At 33.0% G+C, this 22947-nt stretch overlaps 1 protein-coding gene across 1 annotated transcript; it reads right to left on the reverse strand.

Moving 5' to 3' along the window:
* Nucleotides 1-210: 210 nt before the first annotated feature.
* Nucleotides 211-21497, reverse strand: CGAS (cyclic GMP-AMP synthase). Its single transcript, XM_051997268.1, has 5 exons — nucleotides 19084-21497; nucleotides 12451-12670; nucleotides 3295-3537; nucleotides 1160-1259; nucleotides 211-629 (listed from the first exon to the last, which is right to left on the reverse strand). The coding sequence occupies exons 1-5, from the start codon at nucleotides 19699-19701 to the stop codon at nucleotides 281-283; spliced, it is 1530 nt and encodes a 509-aa protein (XP_051853228.1). The 5' UTR covers nucleotides 19702-21497; the 3' UTR covers nucleotides 211-280.
* Nucleotides 21498-22947: the final 1450 nt, after the last annotated feature.

Genomic DNA, 22947 nt, shown 5'->3' on the forward strand with positions numbered 1-22947 from the left:
TTAAGCTTTTATTAAAGATTTTTGGTTTTGTCCCAGTTTGCTGAAAAACTATTCTTTCTTCTATACTGGCAAAGCCATTGACAGAATATAGAACATTCTTTTCCATTAATCTTTTTTTTGCCCCACTTACTCATTTTAAATCCCCCCCCCATTCTTTGCCCCATCCTACCAAAAAAGAGAATACATCTATTTTCAGAGAAGACAATTCAGTGACAATTTCAGAAATTACTTTATTAAGGTGACAGCAACTGTAAGTCTTCTTTCTTTTCTAAGCATAATCTTATTCATCAAACACTGGAAACATATTGTTTTTTTGAAATTCAATTTGCTTTAAGAGAAATATTTGACTGTTTTTGTCAATAAGATCACGACTAAAGAGATTACATCTAGGAATAAAAAAATGTATAAGTTGTTCTATCTGGAGACAATGAAGAAAGTAAGTCACACAGGCATCAAAACACTGTTGTAGATTTTCTTTTTGCCATTGACTGTCGTGTGGTTTCTGGGCACATAAGTGAAAGAAGGCAGTTTTAATGTGATAGGAATGGAATTTGTTTAGCCCCTTGTGGTTCTCAAACTTTTTTTTCAGTTGTTCAAGAAGATATTTCATCAACTTTAAACATTTTTTCCTGTTAATGAAAAAGTAAATGTAAGGTTGGCCCTTTTGCTGTCTTATATTTAATTGTTTTGAGATAATTTTTTCCACAAAGATTTGTAGGTAAGGATTATATCTTATATGGCAGTTCTTACTAAATTGTTGAGAATGGAGCAAGTACTAAGTATTTATTTGAGAGGAAAGGATGTAGACTGTTTCTTCATACATCAAAGTCTACACAATCTTTCTGAAAGCAAGTTAGTTTTTCTGATTTAATACTACTCTGTGCTGTATTTAAAATCTTAAAACCTATTTATAATTCCCCTAAATCTAGGCTTAAAGTAAGATGAATTAACTCTTTAGGGGCACACTAATACTCAGATTTGTAGAATAGCCTTAATAAATTTTTTAAAAATCAATTCAGGAAAACACTTGCTATTAAAAGGAACTGATAGCACCAGCAAAAGAAAAAGAATAACAAAGACAAAACAAAATAAACAGTTCCTGTTCTACATTCTATTGACCATCCAACAAAGCAGTATGAAAACCAGACACATAACTCACCTGCAACATAACATTTTAGTTTCACAGCATCTTTTAGAACTTCCATGATTCATTAGCATTTTCTTCTCAATGTGTGAGAAGGAAAGCCGCCATATGTTAGCTGAATTTTTAAAAAAGTAAATAAAAAAGTGTCAGTTTACAAAATGTTATATTCCATATGTAATAGCTAATTCTATCTAGCTTGTTCTATCCAACAAAACACCCCATCCTAATATTAGGAAATATCTATTACTTTAATATGCTTTATTTCACACATCAAAAGTTAAGCAGGTCAGGGTCATACCTAGAATTAAAGAAAACTTGAGAAATCATCTTTCCCCACCCCTTTTATTTTACAGATGAAGGCACTGAGACCCAGAGAAACTAAATGACTTGACTGAGATCTAGCACCTTATTAATTAGTGGCAAAACCAATATTAGAACCTAGCTCTCCTGACATTTTGTCCAATACCATACTATATAACCTCTAATAATTTGAAGACAAGTGAAATTTTAACAGCTTGGAATTATGTTTCAAATTTATTTGTTTGCTTTGGGGGAGAACAAGAGATAGTGTTCCTAAATCAGTAAATATTTAGTATTAAAGTCATTTATGCTGAAACCAATTCATTAAAAAATACAATTATAATTAATATGATAATTATATTGTCTGTTTATATATAACATTTATCTAATTCATAATATAATATTTATATATAATATGTTATAACTAATTAGAACTTTTAAAATATATTTTCACAGCAAGGTACTGCAGTGGATAGGTGGGCCTGAAGTTGGGAAGACCTAGCTTCAAATCCAGACTCAGATTTTTTATATGCTACATAATCCTGGACAAGTAATCTATTTGCCTCAGTATCCTTAATTATAAAATGGGGATAATAATATCTGCCTCCCAAGATTGTTGTAAAGTTCAAATGAGATATTTGTACAGCATTTAGCATAGTACTGATATATAGTAGGTACTTAATAAAAATGAGCTTTTTTTTGGTAGGATACTGATGTAAAGGTAAGTAGGTTGAAATAAGACTATTCTCCCTTAGCCTAACCTAATTAAAACATTCTTAAACCCTACTACAGAATGTATGAAGTGAAGCATAACTTTACTTGCTTTCTAAATACACACACACACACACACACACATACACTCACACACTTTCTAGCAATCACAGAAAAATGCTGATTATATAAACAGAAAATTTGGGTGACATAGACTTCTCTGAAAGATTCTTTGGATTTAGAGTACTGAAGGTGACATGAAGCTAATCAGAGCTGAATTCTAATTGCAGCTTTGCTGTTAATTTATTGTGGCCCTCCTTTCTTCCCAGATTTGGGAGAGGTGATGTAGTACAGGTAATCTAGACCTGGCATCCAGAGATCTGGGTCTAAATCCTTATTCCAACACTTATTAGTTGTGTAACCATAAGGAAGTCATTTAATATCTCTATGCTGCCATTTCTCTAGCTGTAAAAGGTGTATACTACTTTCCTCATAAGTTCCTTGGAGGAAAGGATATATAAAAGTAAACCATTTGGGGATAAAGGTCACTAAGGTGAAGGTCAAAGAAAAATCAAAGAACTACATAAACACAAGTTATTTCCTGTAAGAGGTTTTACCTTAATGTTTTAAGAATAAATTCCATTTTAAACAAAAGGAAATTTTGGTGACCCTTTATTTCACATTTCATAAAATATGTATTATATGGTTTCCATGTAGCAATGGCAATAAGACATTTTAGGAGCTTCTCTAGCTCATGTCATCTGCTAAGTAATCAACATGATTTATCAAGTAGTTTTAATAGTTTTCTTTTATTCTAATTATAAGATAAAGACAGAAAGCATCTGAATTATCTCTAACTCTGATTTCATGAAAATATATAAATTTAACTGTGAGGAAAAAAAGCAATCCAAATGGCATCACTATTGAAAGGACAAAAAAATTACTAACCTATTTCTATCAATACTGTTTGGACCAAAAGCTCTTACACTTTTTGTGTCATAGACTCTTTTAGTAAAACCTATAGACCCTTCCTCAGAATCATATTCTTAAATACATAAACTATAAATATATATATACATATATATATATTACATATATATGCTTAAAATAATGCTAATAGTATTTAATATTCAAAATACCTTGAAAACCATTTCCTTCCTTTACAGGTTTAGGTACAAGATAAACTGGCTCGAATTTAAATTTCCTCTTTTCTTTTTTTCCTAGCCAGTTTTCAATTGGTAGACCCCCGCATGTACTTGAGGGCCAGCTGCTCTTCGATTCCAAAGCTAGGACTATGTCCACTGATATTTCTTCAGGTTTTCTAATTAGAAGGGTTACTGCTGGACTTGTAGGCTTTTTTCTCTCCACAGTAATGTCCATTTCTGTTTGAATATTTAAAAGAAAAATAGGAAGTTTATTTAATTTAATTCAATAATATTTGTTAGATGGCTGAGCATTATACTAGTCACTGGCACAGAGAAAGAGTTAAGATTATATTACTTCATGGCAGAAATTAGGCATGGACCCACACTTAACACCATATATCAAGATAAAATCAAAATGGGTCCATGACCTAGGCATAAAGAACGAGATTATAAATAAATTAGAGGAACATAAGATAGTTTATCTCTCAGACTTGTGGAGAGAAAGAAATTTGTGACCAAAGATGAACTAAAGACCATTATTGATCACAAAATAGAAAATTTTGATTATATCAAATTAAAAGGCCTTTGTACAAACAAAACTAATGCAAACAAGATTAGAAGGGAAGCAACAAACTGGGAAAACATCTTCACAGTTAAAGGTTCTGATAAAGGCCTCATTTCCAAAATATATAGAGAACTGACTCAAATTTATAAGAAATCAAGCCATTCTCCAATTGATAACTGGTCAAAGGATATGAACAGACAATTTTCAGATGATGAAATTGAAACTATTACCACTCATATGAAAGAGTGTTCCAAATCATTATTGATCAGAGAAATGCAAATTAAGGCAACTCTGAGATGCCACTACACATCTGTCAGATTGGCTAAGATGACAGGAAAAAATAATGATGAATGTTGGAGGGGATGTGGGAAAACTGGGACACTGATGCATTGTTGGTGGAGTTGTGAACAAATCCAACAATTCTGGAGAGCAATCTGGAATTATGCCCAAAAAGCTATCAAAATGTGCATACCCTTTGATCCAGCAGTGTTTCCTTTGGGCTTATATCCCAAAGAAATACTAAAGAAGGGAAAGGGACCTGTATATGCCAAAATGTTTGTGGCAGCCCTGTTTGTAGTGGCTAGAAACTGGAAATTGAATGGATGCCCATCAATTGGAGAATGGCTGGGTAAATTGTGGTATATGAATGTTATGGAATATTATTGTTCTGTAAGAAATGACCAGCAGGATGAATACGGAGAGGACTGGCGAGACTTACATGAACTGATGCTAAGTGAAATGAGCAGAACCAGGAGATCATTATACACTTCGACAACGATATTGTATGAGGATGTATTCTGATGGAAGTGGATTTCTTTGACAAAGAGACCTGAGTTTCAATTGATAAATGATGGACAGAAGCAGCTACACTCAAAGAAAGAACACTGGGAAACGAATGTGAACTATTTGCATTTTTGTTTTTCTTCCTGGGTTATTTTTACCTTCTGAATCCAATTCTCCCTGTGCAACAAGAGAACTGTTCGGTTCTGCAAACATATATTGTATCTAGGATATACTGCAACATATCTAACATATATAGGACTGCTTGCCATCTAGGGGAGGGGATGGAGGGAGGAAGGGGAAAAATCGGAACAGAAGCGAGTGCAAGGGATAATGTTGTAAAAAAATTACCCTGGCATGGATATAAAGTTATTATAAAATAAAATAAAATATTAATTTTTAAAAAATATTATATTCATGGATCTTGCTGTCTCTTAAAGCACTATGACATATATCAAAATAACTATTCTGATATACTTACATGGAGCTATGATTTGACCAATGTGTTAACTTTTTTCTTAGGGAAAATCCAATCCCTCTGTGTCTATTCATCCTGTACAATCCTAACTTAATTTTGTTTTCCAACTATGTCTCTTAATAAGATTCATTCAATACAATGGAGACCTTTCTTTGGATCCTTTTAACATTTATGGGAGTACCAGTGTCACTTTCTGGCTATTCACAATTTTTTCCCAAAGAAATCATGTAGCACTTTTAAAGATCCTGAGTTACTTACCCCGACAAAATATTTTACACTTATATGTATGTATATATGAATATACCTATATGTCCATATATACAGACATGTATAGACACACATTTATATGCACATATGTATTAGAATTTTTAATACTAATAGCTTTTGATCTTCAAAATATATGCAAAGATAGATTTTAACATTCACCCTTGCAAAACCTTGTTTTGCAAATTTTTCTCCCTCCCTCTGTACTGCCCCGTCTCCCAGACAGCAAGTAATCCAATATAAGTTAAACATGTACAATTCCTCTAAATATATCTCCACATTTATCATTATTCTTGAATTGTTAAAGGTGCTATTATCTTTATATAAATAGATTAGGGAAAATATTTATTGCAAATATGAAAAATTTTGACATTGCAAATGTAGAGCTAACCTTCAAACTTGGTGATTCCCATTCAATGGGAATTCAATTCCCATTCAATAATTAATGTTCAATGGATTTTTTAAAAAATTATTGATAACAATACTATATGATGATCAATTCTGATGGACCTCGCCATCTTCAGCAATGAGATGAACCAAATCAGTTCCAATGGAGCAGTAATGAACTGAACCAGCTATACCCAGCAAAAGAACTCTGGGAAATGACTAAGAACCATTACATTGAATTCCCAATCCCTATATTTTTGCCCTCCTGCATTTTTGATTTCCTTCACAAGCTAATTGTACAATATTCCAGAGTCTGATTCTTTTTGTACAGCAAAATAACAGTTTGGACATGTATACTTATTTTGTATTTAATTTATACTTTAATATATTTAACATGTATTGGTCTGCTTGCCATCTAGGGGAGGGGATGGAGGGAGGAAGGGGAAAAATCGGAACAGAAGCGAGTGCAAGGGATAATGTTGTAAAAAAATTACCCTGGCATGGATATAAAGTTATTATAAAATAAAATAAAATATTAATTTTTAAAAAATATTATATTCATGGATCTTGCTGTCTCTTAAAGCACTATGACATATATCAAAATAACTATTCTGATATACTTACATGGAGCTATGATTTGACCAATGTGTTAACTTTTTTCTTAGGGAAAATCCAATCCCTCTGTGTCTATTCATCCTGTACAATCCTAACTTAATTTTGTTTTCCAACTATGTCTCTTAATAAGATTCATTCAATACAATGGAGACCTTTCTTTGGATCCTTTTAACATTTATGGGAGTACCAGTGTCACTTTCTGGCTATTCACAATTTTTTCCCAAAGAAATCATGTAGCACTTTTAAAGATCCTGAGTTACTTACCCCGACAAAATATTTTACACTTATATGTATGTATATATGAATATACCTATATGTCCATATATACAGACATGTATAGACACACATTTATATGCACATATGTATTAGAATTTTTAATACTAATAGCTTTTGATCTTCAAAATATATGCAAAGATAGATTTTAACATTCACCCTTGCAAAACCTTGTTTTGCAAATTTTTCTCCCTCCCTCTGTACTGCCCCGTCTCCCAGACAGCAAGTAATCCAATATAAGTTAAACATGTACAATTCCTCTAAATATATCTCCACATTTATCATTATTCTTGAATTGTTAAAGGTGCTATTATCTTTATATAAATAGATTAGGGAAAATATTTATTGCAAATATGAAAAATTTTGACATTGCAAATGTAGAGCTAACCTTCAAACTTGGTGATTCCCATTCAATGGGAATTCAATTCCCATTCAATAATTAATGTTCAATGGATTTTTTAAAAAATTTATTGATAACAATACTATATGATGATCAATTCTGATGGACCTCGCCATCTTCAGCAATGAGATGAACCAAATCAGTTCCAATGGAGCAGTAATGAACTGAACCAGCTATACCCAGCAAAAGAACTCTGGGAAATGACTAAGAACCATTACATTGAATTCCCAATCCCTATATTTTTGCCCTCCTGCATTTTTGATTTCCTTCACAAGCTAATTGTACAATATTCCAGAGTCTGATTCTTTTTGTACAGCAAAATAACAGTTTGGACATGTATACTTATTTTGTATTTAATTTATACTTTAATATATTTAACATGTATTGGTCATCCTGCCATCTAGGGGAGGGGATGGGGAGAAGGAGGGGAAAAATTGGAATAAAAGGTTTGGCAATTGTCAATGCTGTAAAATTACCCATGCATATAACTTGTAAATAAAAAGCTATTAAAAATTTTTAAAAATTTATTGATATGATTTGTTTTTTACATCATTTTTATTTTCAAATATGTTCCTTTCCACCCTCACTATCTCCTCCTCCTACTTCTAAGAGCCATCCTTTTTAACAAAATGTTGTTTTGCATTCTTTGTATGTATATAGATATAGATATAGATATAGATATATGTGACTAGCTAGCTTTCTTTTTCAGGTATACACACCCCTGACAAGATGGCTAGATAAAGGCAGCAAGCCAGTCAAACTCTCAACATTTCTCCCAAAACAATTTTGAAATAACACTTAAAACTGAATTTTGGAGCAGCATAACCAACAAAAAGTCAGAGAGAGAGCTTTTTTTGTAAAAGCATTGTGATCTTTTGCATTCATTTGGAATCTTTCTTTCTTCGAAATATCTTGAAAACTAATCCCTCAGTAACTTTAAAATGATGTCACTTTCATCTTAGATTTGGTGAGAATAATGAACTCTGATTTTCTGACTATTTTCTTAAGTGCCACTTGCCACTTTTTCATATAAAGGAGTTGTTCTTTGAATTCCAAGATCTAATCACAGAAAAGAGGCCAAGTACAAAGCAGTAAGCTAACTATAAAAATTGAGCTGCTTCCAAAAAAACTGGGAGCAAAGTAGATGCCCATTAACCAGAGAATGACTAAAAGCAACATGTTACCTGAATGTAATGGAATATTACTATGCTATAAGAAACAGTATATGTGCTGAATACAGAGAAACATGGAAAGATTTACATGAACTAATGCAAAATAAAGCAACCAGATGCAGGAAAACAATATACACAATCGCTATAAACAATAGAAATGGAGAGGAAAAAGTCATAACACAAGACCTAAAGAATAACATTCTAAAATACAGAACAAGCAAAACCCCAAAAAAACAACATAAGAAGATATCTCCCTCCCAATTCATATAGAGATGTGCTAAGTTCAAAATGTGGAACATTGAATTTATTGCTATATTTTAAAATTATTGATTTTAAAATGTATTGATTAATTTTACTAATATCTTTCTTTAAGCAATATCTTTACTTTTAACTACTTTTCAGAGTTGATAATTTAAACCACTGGGTTGGAATTGTTCAATGTACACAATGTCTTCTTGTCATCTTTTTATTTTCTTCTAATTTGTTACTTATTTTGATATTTGTTCTAACCAAATGATTTTATTTCACACCAACAGTTGATTATGGAATAGTTATTCCACTTGATCAGTTTTCTATTAAGATTTTCATTATTTATGATCTCATGGCTCCTTTGAACAGAACACTACCATCAAGGCTCCCTTCTTCCAAAAGGACACTGCAAAATAATTCAAAAGTCCATTAACAAGCAAGCAATATTGCTGATTGTCTTAAAGCTTGAAACATTTCAGAGTCTCCTGAATGAGAGTTTGACCTAACCATCAAAACATCAACCTGGTCACAAGTAAGGGATCCAGACAAGAAGTTACAGAGAACTGACAGCTTAATTATGTCTAAAGGCATCATAAAAAGAAATCTTGTTTTTCCTGAATTAAATAATCTCTTTAAATGGAGTAGCAACATCCTTGGAAGAGATAATATATAAAGATCTGAGATATAAGCACTTTTAGGAATTTCCCATTGGCCACTCCTTTAATTCTACTGTGAACTTTGTCATTCCCTGTTATAATCTCAGTGTGGACATGCAAAGCTATATCTGCTTAGATATCCTCAAGGATATCAGTCCTATGATATAGCTTTTTGTTTATCCAAAGCCTCCTGTGAGAACATAGCTTATTGACTACACAAAGTTCTGGACAAACACTATAACCTTTAAAATATACCTGATTAAACCTATGTGAAATAGGTGACTAACCAAGCACCCTGATCCTGGCTGTCCAGTTTTCCTTTCTTTCATCTTATGCATATGTGTATATATCTGTCTATCTCTGTATATACATACACATGAACCTTTTCCCCCTTTATAATCTGTCTTCTCCCTCTTTTATACAGGACTCTTTTTCATAGATTGTTTTCCCTTTCTTTTTAAAGGGAAAAAGTAATTTTTTTCAAAAAAGACGTTTTTTAACTAATATTTTTATTGTACACAGTAACAACAAGATTATACAATAATCAACTGTGATGGCCTTGGCTTTTTTCAATAATGAATTGATTCCTATGCCCAAAGGGCTATAAAATTGTGCATACTCTCTATGATCCAACAGTGTCTCTAATGGGCCTATATCCCAAAAAGATCACAAAAAAGGGAAATGGATCCATCTGCAAAAATGTTTATAGCAGCTCTTTTTGTAGTGGCAAGGAACTGGAAACTGAATGGATGCCCATCAGTTGGAGAATGGCCGAATAAATTATGGTATATGAATGTTATGGAATATTATTGTTACATAAGAAATGATAAGCAGGGTGATTTCAGAAAAGTCTGGAAAGACTTATATGAACTGATGCTAAGTGAAATGAGCAGAATCAGGAGAACATTGTACACCATAACAAGATTATATGATGATCAACTCGGAAGGACATGGCTCTTTTCAACATAAACAATATAACAACCAAGAGAACATAAGAATCCAGTGATTCAAGGCAGTTCCAATAGACTTGTGATGGAAAGTGCCAACCACAACCACAAAAAGAACTATGGATCTTGAATTTGGATCAAAGCATTGCATTTTTACTTTGTTGTTGTTATTTGTTTACTTTGTTTTTCTTTCCTTTCTTGTGTTTTCCCTTTTGATCTGATTTTTTTTTTTTTTTTTTTTTTGCACAACATGACAAATACAGAAATCTGTTTAGAAGAATCACATACGTTTAACCTATATTAGGTTGTTGTTTTGGGGGAGGGAGAGGGAAGAGGAGAGTAAGAAAATTTTGAAATATAAGGTTTTGCAATGATGAATATTGGAAGCTATCTTTCCATGTATTTGGAAAAAAGTACTATAAAAATATATAAAAAAAAAAAAACCAAACCCTAATGTTCTGGTCAAGCCACATCATTGTTGTATCAATTATAATATATATTAATAATTAATATTACTAATATAATAATAAATTATGTCTTTTTAAAATTATTTTTGATATGCCATTAGAAGTACAACATTCATCAGTGCACATATCTTGACTAAACACTGTAAATAAACAGTAATTAAATGGGTTAAGGGGAATGGACTGAATTGCCTTTGGGAAAGTTCAGTTTCATTAATGACCCCAGACTTTTTGCAGAAACAAAAATCCATATTTTTAGTACTAATAGTCTTCTGGTATCATTGTATGGTTGTGATTCATAGAATACTATAACCTATGAAGAATTTAAACTGGATATCAGTCACAGAGCAATAGAGAAATACCTACATTATGCAACATATAATAAATACAGAAATATAAAGAAATAGAATAAAAAATGGCATCTCCCCCCAAAAATATAATCAACAAAAGAAGCTGGGCCAATCTAAAAAGTGAGATATAACCAAAAGTCAGCCAGGGTGAACCACTGGTATATTTGTGAAGTTAAAAGAAAGTAAAGAAGGTCTTTATCATATTTGTTTCCTGCCCACACATTCACACATGCACTTCTGTGAAGACAGGAAATGAATAACACAAGACAAGCAAATACAGATAAGTTGTGCTACACAGTACTAGAGGCAACATGAAAATCAATGAAGTCACAGCATGATCTCATTTGGCATCTACCATGTCTAGAAATTCTTTATTCTTGAAGAAAATATTCATGATGCTAAGTGTAGTGCTTCTGCGTAGTCTACATTTCTTTGAACATTTTCATTTTTATTTTGAACCATAATATATAACTTAATTTGAATTTTATTTGCTAGGCAGAAGGATTTTGAGCAGAAGAGTGACAAAATCTATGCATGATAAAAATTAGTCTGGCAGTGATATTAAGAACTGACTGAAAAGGAAAAAGTGGAAGCAAAAACTTCCCTTTGAAAGTTTTTTCAGTACTACAAGGAAGTAGTAATTATGTCTTTTATTAATATAGTGATGGAAAGAATAGAAAAGAGATATGATAAATACTGTAGAGATAGGACTGATAGGCTTTAGTAATCAATTGGATATAAGAAGTTAAGAAAAAGGAAGCATCAAAGATTTAGTGCCAAAGTTTCAAACATGGGAGATTGGGAAAATATAACCAGAATGAGTAGTTATCAGTATCATGCTCTAGAAAGATGAAGAACATAAAAACTAAAATAAATCATTGAAAATTGAGATTAGGAAATCACAAAACAACCGTAGAGAGGCAGCATTTCATGAGAATAGTATAATTGAAATGTTTCTCCTCACTATTCCCTTTACCAATACCCAACAGAACCTTCCTCTATAATAAATGACTGCAATCAATTAAAACAAATTAATATATTGGTCTTATTTTAAAATATATCTCATTCTGAACCTATTATGCACTACCTATTTGCCAACAGGCAGGAGACATGTATAAATAACATCTATTTTACTTTATTTTGGAAAGAAAAACAAGTCTTATAACAAATAAGCAAAACAAATCCACTCTGTAGCCATCTCCAAAAATATGTCTCTGTAATTCTGTGTCCATAGAAGGAAGTTGAAGAATTGTGTAATCAGAATGGGAGAGACCTTATAAACATTCTGAAGCCTCCTAAGGAAGAGAAAAATCCACTAACCAATGCTGAAGTCATTGAGATATGTATTTAAACAATTTCTTATGAAAATATAAAAAGAAAACCAAACACACAATCTTTATATTTTTTATGATATTTCCTGGCAAAGCTGTGAAGATGAGTTACTATTTAAATGTTATACATTACTTAATTGTATAATCATAATAAAAGGCAAAGAACCAATATAATCTGGACAAGCAAATTTTTAAGAACAGAGGATTCTAAAATCTTACCTTTTATATGTTTTACTTCTTCCTTAATGAGTTTCCTAAATTGAGACTGAAACTTAGAAGCTGATAATATTCCATTATCTAAAAATTTGCTCAAAGGGTTTCCTTTTGGATTTCTTTTAAACTTCACAAAATAAAATGCACCACTGTCATCATATTCTTTTAGTTCAATTCTAGAAACTTGCAGTTTAAGCATGATATCAAATTCATTAGGAGCAGAAATCTGTGAAACAACAAATAAAATAAAATAAAATTACATTGATATGAATGATGTATTTTTAATGTCTTGATAAGTTACCAAACATTAATTTTACTTAGAATTTCCATTTACTAATTCAATTTTTTAAATTCCTAAAATTAAAATTTTATCACACATAAATCAGTTTTTATGGGTTTAATGTTCCATAATTTTTTCCCAGAGGAATTAAGCTCATAGAATGGGCTAGGACCTTAAATAAATTTTCATTTATTCTTTCTTTGCTCCTCACTATAGAAGGAATCATTCTTCATTTGTGAAAATAGTACTAATGACCCATCATATTGCCAAAATCTAGACCTCAAGTTGTTTTTATTTTGAAGATGTACTTACCCATGTCATCACCCTTCCTTGAAGGAGCAGCCCTAGATAAATGATGGAACAAATTTCTTTTTCTTTAATCTTTTGCTCTCCTCCTTGGTGTTCAGTATAAGTCTATAGGTGTCCAGGCCCATAAGGAGGTTAGATGGATCAGTGGAAAGAGTCAAAAGAATAGAGTTCACCACTCTTTCTATTATTGTTTGCTTGGATTTTTGTTTTTCTTCCCAGGTTATTATTATCTTCTTTCTAAATCTGATTTTTCTTGTGTAGCAAGACAACTGCATAAATATATATACCTATATTGTATTTAACATATACTTTAACATATTTAACATATATGGGACTACCTGCCATCTAGAGGAGGAGGTAGAGGGAAACAGGGGAAAAGTTGGAACAAGGGTCAGTGTTGAAAAATACCCATGCATATGTTTTGTCGATAATAATAATAACAAAAAAAAGAATAGAATTCACCTATTAAGTTACCTCTAAAAGAATTAAAGCAGTGGCTTTATTTGGATGGAAAGTTATACAACTCATACAAATCATTTTAATTATGCATAAAATTAAAATGTGGTCTGAGAAAATTTCAACTTGTAAACTATGAAGTAATAACTCATTTACATAGCAGAGACAGAATGATTCAAACAACTGAACGAGGCTGCTTAGTATAGTGAATGCAATGCTGAGCTTAGATCAGAAGACTTTCAATTTTAGATTCTGTTAATTCCTATGGTTGTCAACTTGGACAACACATTGAAAGAAATTATTATTTTCTATTACTAGCTAATTATTAAATTAGGATTAAGATTTTTCCTTTCTATTTCTTCCTTTAGAAACCAGCCCTTGCAGGTTAATCAGTCATTCTCTGAAGGACACTGCTGATTGATGATATTGGCCAAATCCTTCAGGGACATACCTTGCAACCGTTCATGAAACTCCATTCAACAGGAAAACTTTACAAACAGAATCTAATCTAGGTGAATTCTTGTCCTTAGGAACCAAATTTGTGCCTTTGCAGACCCTCCATTAGAATTCAGGGTGACCCAGTTTATGAAGAAAACAATCAGTGGTCTAGGTAGAGATGGATTCCTTTATCCAAATAGAGACAGCTGAATCTCATGATCACGTCTCATTCTCAGCAGGAGGAGCTAAAAGAAGACTTTTAACCCACCTCTTCATTAATATCTATCCCTTATTATTCACCAGTGAGGGTTGATTTTCATCTATCAGGGGCACTTTCTTTTCCAAAGGTATTTAAGCAATCAGGGATCTGTATAGTTTTGACTTTGTTACCCAGAGAGACTACTTACTAACCATCAATTTATTGATTATCCAATAACCCAATTATTAATTCACCAGAAAACAGAAACTCTTGTCTCTCGGGCTTTTCATTTATCATAACATCAAGCTTCTCAGAGACTTTTTTTTTTTTCTTATTTGTAAAATGAGGACAAAAATGAAATAATGTATAATGCATATAAAGCACTTTGTAGATTGTAAAACAATATATATAAATGTCATTTTCCAGGTAATTAGAGCTTTACTTTTTTAAAATTAATTTTTTTTCTCTCTTGAACCTTCTCATACCTCTACTAAAGGAAAAAACCCCTTGTGACCAAAAAGAACTCCAGAAGTGGGAAAATACTAAGTTAAAAAAAATTGGGAGGAGGGTAAAATAGAAAAAGAAAAATCCTATTTATTGGAAGAATTAGATTTTTTTTAAAGGAATCACTGAAAAGAAAAGCAATAACTAACATGTACATGGTACTTTATGCTGTCCTTACAACAACCTTCCCAGTTATATCCCAAAGAGATCTTAAAGAAGGGAAAGGGACTTGTATGTGCAAGAATGTTTGTGGCAGTCCTCTTTGTAGTGGCCAGAAACTGGAAACTGAGTAGATGCCCATCAATGGAGAATGGCTGAATAAATTGTGGTATATGAATATTATGGAATATTATTGTTCAATAAGAAATGACCAGCAGGATGGTTTCAGAAAGGCCTGGAGAGACTTACATGAACTGATGCTGAGTGAAACGAGCAGGGCCAGGAGATCATTATATACTTCAACAACAATACTATAGGATGATCAATTCTGATGGACATGTCCATCTTCAGCAATGAGATGAACCAAATCAATTCCAATGGAGCAGTAATGAACTGAACCAGCAATACCCAGCGAAAGATGACTAAGAACCATCACATAGAATTCCCAATTCCTATATTTTTGCCGCCTGCATTTTTGATTTCCTTCACAAGCTAATTGTACAACATTTCAGAGTCCTATTCTTTTTGTACAACAAAATAATGGTTTGGACATGTGTACTTATTTTGCATTTAATTTATACTTTAACATATTTAACATGTATTGGTCATCCTGCCATCTAGAGGAGGGGGTGGGAGGAGGGAAGGGAAAAATTGGAACAAAAGGTTTGGCAATTGTCAATGCTGTAAAATTACCCGTGCATATAACTTGTAAATAAAAAGCTATTAAAAATTTAAAAAAAAAAAAAACAACTTCCCAGGCAGATGATTCAAATATTATCTGTTTTACAAATGAGAAGATGGATTCAAAGAAGTTAATAAACTTGTCCACTATTGTACATCTAAAAAATATCAGAGTTAGGATTTGAACCCTGTATTCTTATCCTCTACAATGCAGAGTCTACAAGCCAGGCTTTCTCTCTTCTCTTTCCCAACTCTTTCCCCACATCCCAGCAAATCAAATGAATTTTGATGGCAAATTAAAATGTACAAAGAAAGTATAAATAAAGGAAAAAGAAAGGTGGAAAAGGACTTATATCCAAAGACATACATGAGAAAGATAAAGGAAAAAATAAATTCAAAAAATTGTATTCCTGTGAGCATAAATACCCAGTTAATGCTTCTGCACTTTTGAGAATTATCACCAACTTGAATGCCTACTCTCCCTTTTCCACTCTACCCCTCTTTCCCTTTACCTACTGAAAGACTACCCAGTTTTTAAAATCTAATTCAAAGATTACCTTACACATAAAATATTCTCTGGTTCCAGAGAGATGTTTTCTTTTTTTCATTTGAAATCCTGTAGTGTTTTATACCATTCTTCTGGTACCCCATCCTATGTATCCTCTCTAGGATTATTTGTGCACAGATCTTATCTTTCTACTAGCTTAGGCTCATATATTTAGAATTCAAGGTAACAAGAACCTTAAAAAGTTACGTGGTAAGATATAAATTTAAGTTTAATTACTTTGGGAACTAGGTATGAAATAGAGTGGAATGATGAGAAACTTGTCACAGGGAGACCAATTAGGAAGCAGTTTCAATAATCTAAGAGATGATGAGGCCCTGAACACAGGTTGTAGTTTTGAGTGAAGGGATCAGATGTGAGAAATTTTGTAAAGGTTGAAATAATGAAATTTGATAATTGATTAAATATATTGAGTGAGAAAGAATGAGGACTGTGGAATCATGCTAAGATTCTGAACTTGAGACTAGAAGAATATCTTTAAAAGAAATAGGGAAATTTAGAAGAGGGGAAGCTTTTGAGGGACAAGATAATGAGTTCAGTTTTTAGACATATTGAGCTTGAAGCATTTAGGGCATCCAGTTTGAAATGTACAAGCAATTGGTGATATATAATTGAAACTCAGGAAAGTAACTACTCTTAAATATGTGGATGTTAGCTCTATAAGGATGATACTTGAATTCCTGGGCACTAATAAGGTTACCAAGAGAAATATGCAGGGAAAAAAAAGCCTAAGACAAAAAGAGACATGATAGAGACAGTAAGACTTGAGGCACAATCAGACAGATTTTGATAGGAGGAAAATTCAGCAATGGGAGTACCATTTTTGCTGAAGTAATAATATATATGTAATTTTTTTCTCTTATTTATCTCTTTTTAACACCAATGTTTTTATTGTTCAGAGAACTTAAATTAAAATCCCACGTTTATTACTCCTAATTTACGCCTAATGATTTTTTATAAATCATTTAATCTCTCTATACCTTAGTTTTTAGTTTTTTGCTTTTTATCTAAAAAAAAAAAAGAAAAGAAAAGAAAAGAAAAAAAGGAGAGACTGGCCTACATGCCTTTAAAGTCTCTTCCAGTTCTAAATTTGTCATCCTATGAAAACATTTAATGCAGGGGGTTCTAGGAATTTTTTCCTACACGAATATCTGATTAGGTTTCTTCTTAGGAATTCTTCTCACCTAACACAAGACATCCCTATAACATTTTGATTAGTAAAGTCTGTAGATCAAAAGTGCCCCAGAAATGTTTGTTGAATAAATGAATGGATAAATGAATCTTCAAATGAACCTTCCTCAATCCACAATACCATTGTTGGTACTCAATAGTCATTTAAGCAAACTAGTTTTCACTTAATAACTGCTGCTTTTAGGAGATACTTTTTGCAAATAATGTTCAGTTTTACTTAGAAATAACAGAGAAATTTCAGTTTTATTTGCACAAAATAAAATGTTTGATAGGAAATGCAGAATTTATACTACAAAATTCCTCAAAATTTAGATGAAACTAACCTTGTCAATCTTGGATATTGTAAAGAAGTAAAGCATTAAGTTTCTTTCCATCAGATGGAAGTATTTAGAAAGTGCCAGAAGATCAAAGGTTACATATAGTACATTAAGGTTTTGAAGAGTTACACCCTTTTGACTTAAGCTATCATTTTGATGATGTGCAAATTGTTAAAGGCAGTCCATCCAGCTGCCTTTGCTGAATTCCCTGTTCTTTTATAATTAAATCCTCCATATCTAAACATGAGCCATAGAAACTCTTCATCTGAAAAGGGTGGCAGCAGAAGTATCACTGGCTCCAGGAAAAATAGGTGCCACCTTTTTCCCCTCCCTATCAAGGATGAAAATCATAAGCTTTAGGATAAAAAGTGAGTTCAGGGTTTATTCTGGTCTAACCTCTAATGTAGTGAGAAAACAGAAGTCAGGAGAGAACTTTGTATTAAATACTGCCCTGAGGTTCACTAATTATGTGACTAAGGAAAAGGGAGGAGGGGGGAGAGAAAGCCCTTCAGTGTCCCCAGGCCTCTAAAATGAACATGTTGCAAGTGAATTTTAATAAAAGGATAAACAGACAGATCTCTACACAAGATAACATTTCTTAGCAAAAACCTCTACCTATCAGTAGGTGAGTTAATGGCTTGCCTCCACTAGCCAAAGTCCTCAAGCATATAGACAGCTCCCTTTTTACTGGTTTTGGGGAGTACAAAATAAAGAAGGAACAAAGTAGATGAAATCATGGAATAAAGTGCCAACATGATTGGTTACAGATCTGAGACCCAGAGAACAACATGATTGGTTGGAAATTTGGTAATGAGAACTGCAAGTCTTCCCTGCCGCCCTCCACCCACCCCCACCCCAATCCTCCACCCCTTTCTCTCAAGAGGCTAATAAGAGCTCATTGTTTGAGTTCAAGTGCAAGACAACAGGCCAGATTTATGTATGACAAACCAACCATTCTTGAAGAATAATTTGGTAAAGATACCAGGTCCAAACTCTTTCTGTTCACATACTCTGCAAGGTTAGCAAAATTCATTTAAAGGCGATTTGGATTTTTGAACTTAACCCATTACAAGCCAAGTGAACTCTAAACCAAGTTCAGAAAAAAAAAAAAAAAAAAAAAAAAAAAACCATGATTTAAGCAGTTACAGGATAAAAGCAATTAATTGTAAACAGAATCATAAGAAAATAATACAAGATGAATTTTTTTTTGAAGCAATTAGGGTTAAGTGACTTACTCAATCCAGGGTCAAACGACTTGCTCAACGGGAAATTAAATATCAAGTATAGTGAACTATTTCCCATTCAAAATCCAGCTTTCTTTCGTGGATCCCCCATGGAGAAATGAGCAGCTATAACGCAAAGGAGGTAAGGGAAATTTTGTTTTTGGTGAAAATGGACCTACAGAGAGCCAGGGTAATGTATGTAAAGTATAAGGATAAAATAAAGCAAAACATTTTGCAAACGTTTAAAGATCTATAAGGAAGCCAACTATTATTCTCAATGAGGAGATAAAGGATAAGCAAACTTTTAGTCAACTCACCTTCACAAACTCGTAGTAGCTGCCTGTGCCCAGCCTCTCAATGCCCTCGAAGGCCGAGTCAAGGAGAGGTAGCTTCCGTTTCAGGTGGTCCACGACCTTATTCACCAACTCGCAGGCTTTAGATTTATCCTGACGCCTCAGCTTCACTTTTTCCACTACACTCTCTAGTTTGCAGCTAGCAGAGTTCTGGCGGAGGACCTTCTTTTTAAGGTTCACATGATCCCTTTTTTCGTTGGCCAAGATTCCCGGCTCGTTGAAAAGGGATGTCGGGGCACCAGGGGACTCATCCTCCTCAAGGACCGGTCTCCTGTCCCTCAGTGTATGTCCGTCCTCTGGATGGGGAAGCCCCTTCTTACCGGACTGAGACTCCGGAGCCCTGACCGGGAGTTTCTCCTGGACTACAGGAGGTTGTTTCTTCTGCCTTACAGGGGGTTTCTTCTCCCGCAGAATTTCCGAACCACTGGAACAGGAGCCTTTGCCTACAGCGGAGTCCTGAAGATCGGGGGCAGCCTGAGAGGGAAGACTCGAAGTACGGGTTTGTGCTGCCTGCGACTTGCGGGAACCTCGGGTTGAACTCTTGCGCTTGGTTGCTGGATCCTTTGTCACTCTCCCTTCCATCTCAGACCATTCAAGTTTTCCCGGATCTCTCGTCTTAAGAGTCTCTAGGAGAAAAAGGCTTTCCTAGAAGAGGCGGGAGTGGGGCGGACTGAAGCAAGGGGGTGAAATGGAAGGGTGGATTCTAAGGAAATGAAACTTAATAAAACTTGGAGGGAAGTCTGCTGCACAAAAACGTAGTTAAAAGGGAAACCCCAGTTATTTTCTAAGATTCCCTCATTGAGTAATTAACTGGGATGAGGTAAAATAGTTATACAATAAACTTTATAACTTTTTACAACTCAAAAAAAAAAAAAAAACCTTAATAAGCAGTGTGTCCTTATGCTGCGATCACTTGCTTTGTACAGTTTGATTTTGGAGTAGTAAGATTTTAACACATTCTTTTCTTCTTCATCATGGAATCACACTCAGCAAAATGTATATTAAACATATCTTTGACATAGTTTTCATTTTTCCAAGTCTAAACTTGACTTTAGAGCATGGGCTTTCTCTTTTAAAATACATTTTATTAATATCTTTTTGTTTTTACATACTAGATTTCCCCTTATTCTCTTTTCTCTTTCCCCCTCTCTCTCTTATAGTTTTTTTTTTTTAAAGAAAAAAATTAACAAAACTAATCAATACAGTTGAGGTTATGTGCAATGTTCAACATCCTTTCCCATCCCTGGGACATTTGGATGGCAACAGTGGATAAAATACTGGCTCTGGAATCAGGGCGACTTATACCCTCCTCATTTCTGTGAAAGATTAAAGAAAGGAAGTCTTCTTTCCCCCTCTCTCAATTTTAAACATCCTGATCCAATCATTCTGGAGAGCAATTTGGAACTCTGCCCGATAGACTATCAAAATATGCATAGCTTTTAATCTGTCACTATCTCTATTAGGTCTATATCCCAAAGAAATCATTAAAAAAGGGGGAAAGATTCACATATGCAAAAATGTTTGTAGCAGTCCTTTTTGTAGTGGCAAAGAACGAAATTGAATGGTTGCCCAAGTTGAGGAATGGCTGAATAAGTTAGGATATTTTAATGTAATAGAATATTATTGTTCTATAAGAAATGATGAGCAAACTGATTTCAGAAAATCCTGGAAAGACTTGCACGAATTGATGGTGAATAAAGTGAGTAGAACCAAGAGAACATTGTACATTTCATCATTAGTCTTTTGGGATTGTCCTGGATCATTGTGTTGGCGAGAATAGCTAAATCATTCATAATTCTTCATCGAATAATATTGCTGCTACTGTGTACAAAGTTCTGTTCTGTTCACTTCACTATGCATCAGTTCATGTAAGTCTTCCCAGATTTTTTTTCTGCTTGTCATTACTTATAGTACGATGCTATTCCATTACAATTATATACCATAAATTGTTTAGCCATTCTCCAATTGATGGACATCCTTTTGATTTCCAATTCTTAGCCACCACAAAAAGAGCTATACTAAATAATTTTGTACAAATAGGTTTCTTCCCCCCCCCCTTTTTTTTTGCATGTCTTTGGAATAAAGACCTGAAGTGATATTGTTGGGTCAAAGTATATGCACAATTTTATAGCCCTTCGGTTAGTTCCAAGTTGCTCTTCAGAATGACTGGTCCAGTTCACAATTCCACTAACAATGATGCATTCGTGTCCCAGTTCTCCCACATCCCTTTCAACATTTATAATTTTCTTTTTTTGTCACATTAGCCAGTCAATATGATAGCTGTGAAGTGGTAATTCAAGAGTTGTATTAATTTGTACTTTTCTGATCAATAATAAATTTAGAACTTTTTTATCTGCCCATAAATAGTTTTGATTTCTTTGTCTGAAAACTGCTTGTTCACATGCTTTGATCATTTATCAATTGGGGAATGACTTATATTCTTATAAATTTGACACAGTTCATTATATATTTTAGAAATGAAGCTTTTAACAGGGATACTTGTAGCAAAATTTCCTCCCAGTTTTCTGTTTTCCTTAAAATTTTGGTTGCATTGATTTTGTTAATGCAAAATCTTTTTAATCTGATATAATCAAAATGATCTGTTTTTACATTGGAAATGCTTTCCATAGCTTCTTTGGTTCTAAATTCTTCTCTCTTTATATATTGAATGTTGATATCTCTGCATGTAATTTTTTATTGTAATATGATCTGAAAAGGATGAGTTTACTTTTTCTGCTTTTGATTGTAAAGTTTATTCCTAATATATGGTCAATTTTTATGTAGGTGCCATGTGCTGATGAGAAAGAGATATATTCCTTTCTGTTCCTATTCAATTTTCTCCAGAGAGCTATCATATCTAAACTTTTCTAGAATTTTATTCATCTTCTTCATTTCTTGTTTATTTTTTGGCTAGATTTTTCTAGTTCTAAGAGAGGAAAGTTGAGATTCTCTCACCAGTATAGTGTTACTATGTATTTCCTCCTGTAACTCATTCAACTTCTTCAAAAATTTATTTTTAAATAGTATTTTTCTTTCTGCATTTATATGTCAAGAAGAATCTTAGCACAAATTTTTACAAGATTTTGAATCCCAAATTTTTCTTTCCCCTCTTCCAAAGGTAGTAAGCAGCTTGATACAATTTATCCATGTGCTATCATGTAAAATATATTTCTATATCAGCCACAGTTGTGAAAAAAAAAAAAAAGACAGACAAGTCAGCCATCTTTGGACCTAACACGCTAACTGTAGCTGTACATGACAGAGATTTACAATTCCATATACAGATCCGGTTTTTTCTGTCTTTTGTATATGAAACACAATTGATGGTATTTGTCAAGTTCAAAAGACAAAAAATTTAAAAATATATTTTAAAATGAAAAAAATTAAGCATAATCCTGGATTTTAAAAAGGGGGGCATTTAACAAACTGAGTCAGGTATTTGTGGCAAAACAGCAGAACTTTAGGGAAAATTCAACAGATAACATCCAAGAGAAATATAAGGTAAACATTAATATTGAATTTTCTTTAGAGACCAATTATAAGGGACTCAATAAGGTCAAATTCTTTAATTCTTGTATGTGAAAATATTATCTATTCTTATGACTGCCATCAGTATTTGAGTAGTTTAAAAGACTTGGGCCAAGCTGAGTATGATGAGCTAAAAAAAAAAAAAAAAACTATAGGGAGAGATAAAAAGCATCAATTACCTCATACAAATGTATAGATGTATGTATATGTAAATGTTTACATTCAAAAAGAAATAGAGGGGAGATGAAGGGAGAGGATAAAGGAGGGACATAGAGATGGGTAGGATAAGGAATAGGAGGG

The sequence above is a fragment of the Antechinus flavipes genome, chromosome 4, assembly GCF_016432865.1.
Source record: "Antechinus flavipes isolate AdamAnt ecotype Samford, QLD, Australia chromosome 4, AdamAnt_v2, whole genome shotgun sequence".
In the NCBI taxonomy this organism is placed as follows: Eukaryota; Metazoa; Chordata; class Mammalia; order Dasyuromorphia; family Dasyuridae; genus Antechinus; species Antechinus flavipes.

What these genes read in the sequence shown, in the direction of transcription:
- CGAS (XM_051997268.1), bottom strand. Translation starts at nt 19,701, where the DNA reads ATGGAAGGGAGAGTGACAAAGGATCCAGCAACCAAGCGCAAGAGTTCA. An exon ending in AGAAGTAAAACATATAAAAG is followed by an intron (nt 3,538 to 12,450) that starts GTAAGATTTTAG and finishes ATATTCAAACAG; the next exon opens with AAATGGACATTACTGTGGAG. An exon ending in ACTAAAATGTTATGTTGCAG is followed by an intron (nt 630 to 1,159) that starts GTGAGTTATGTG and finishes TTTCATTAACAG; the next exon opens with GAAAAAATGTTTAAAGTTGA.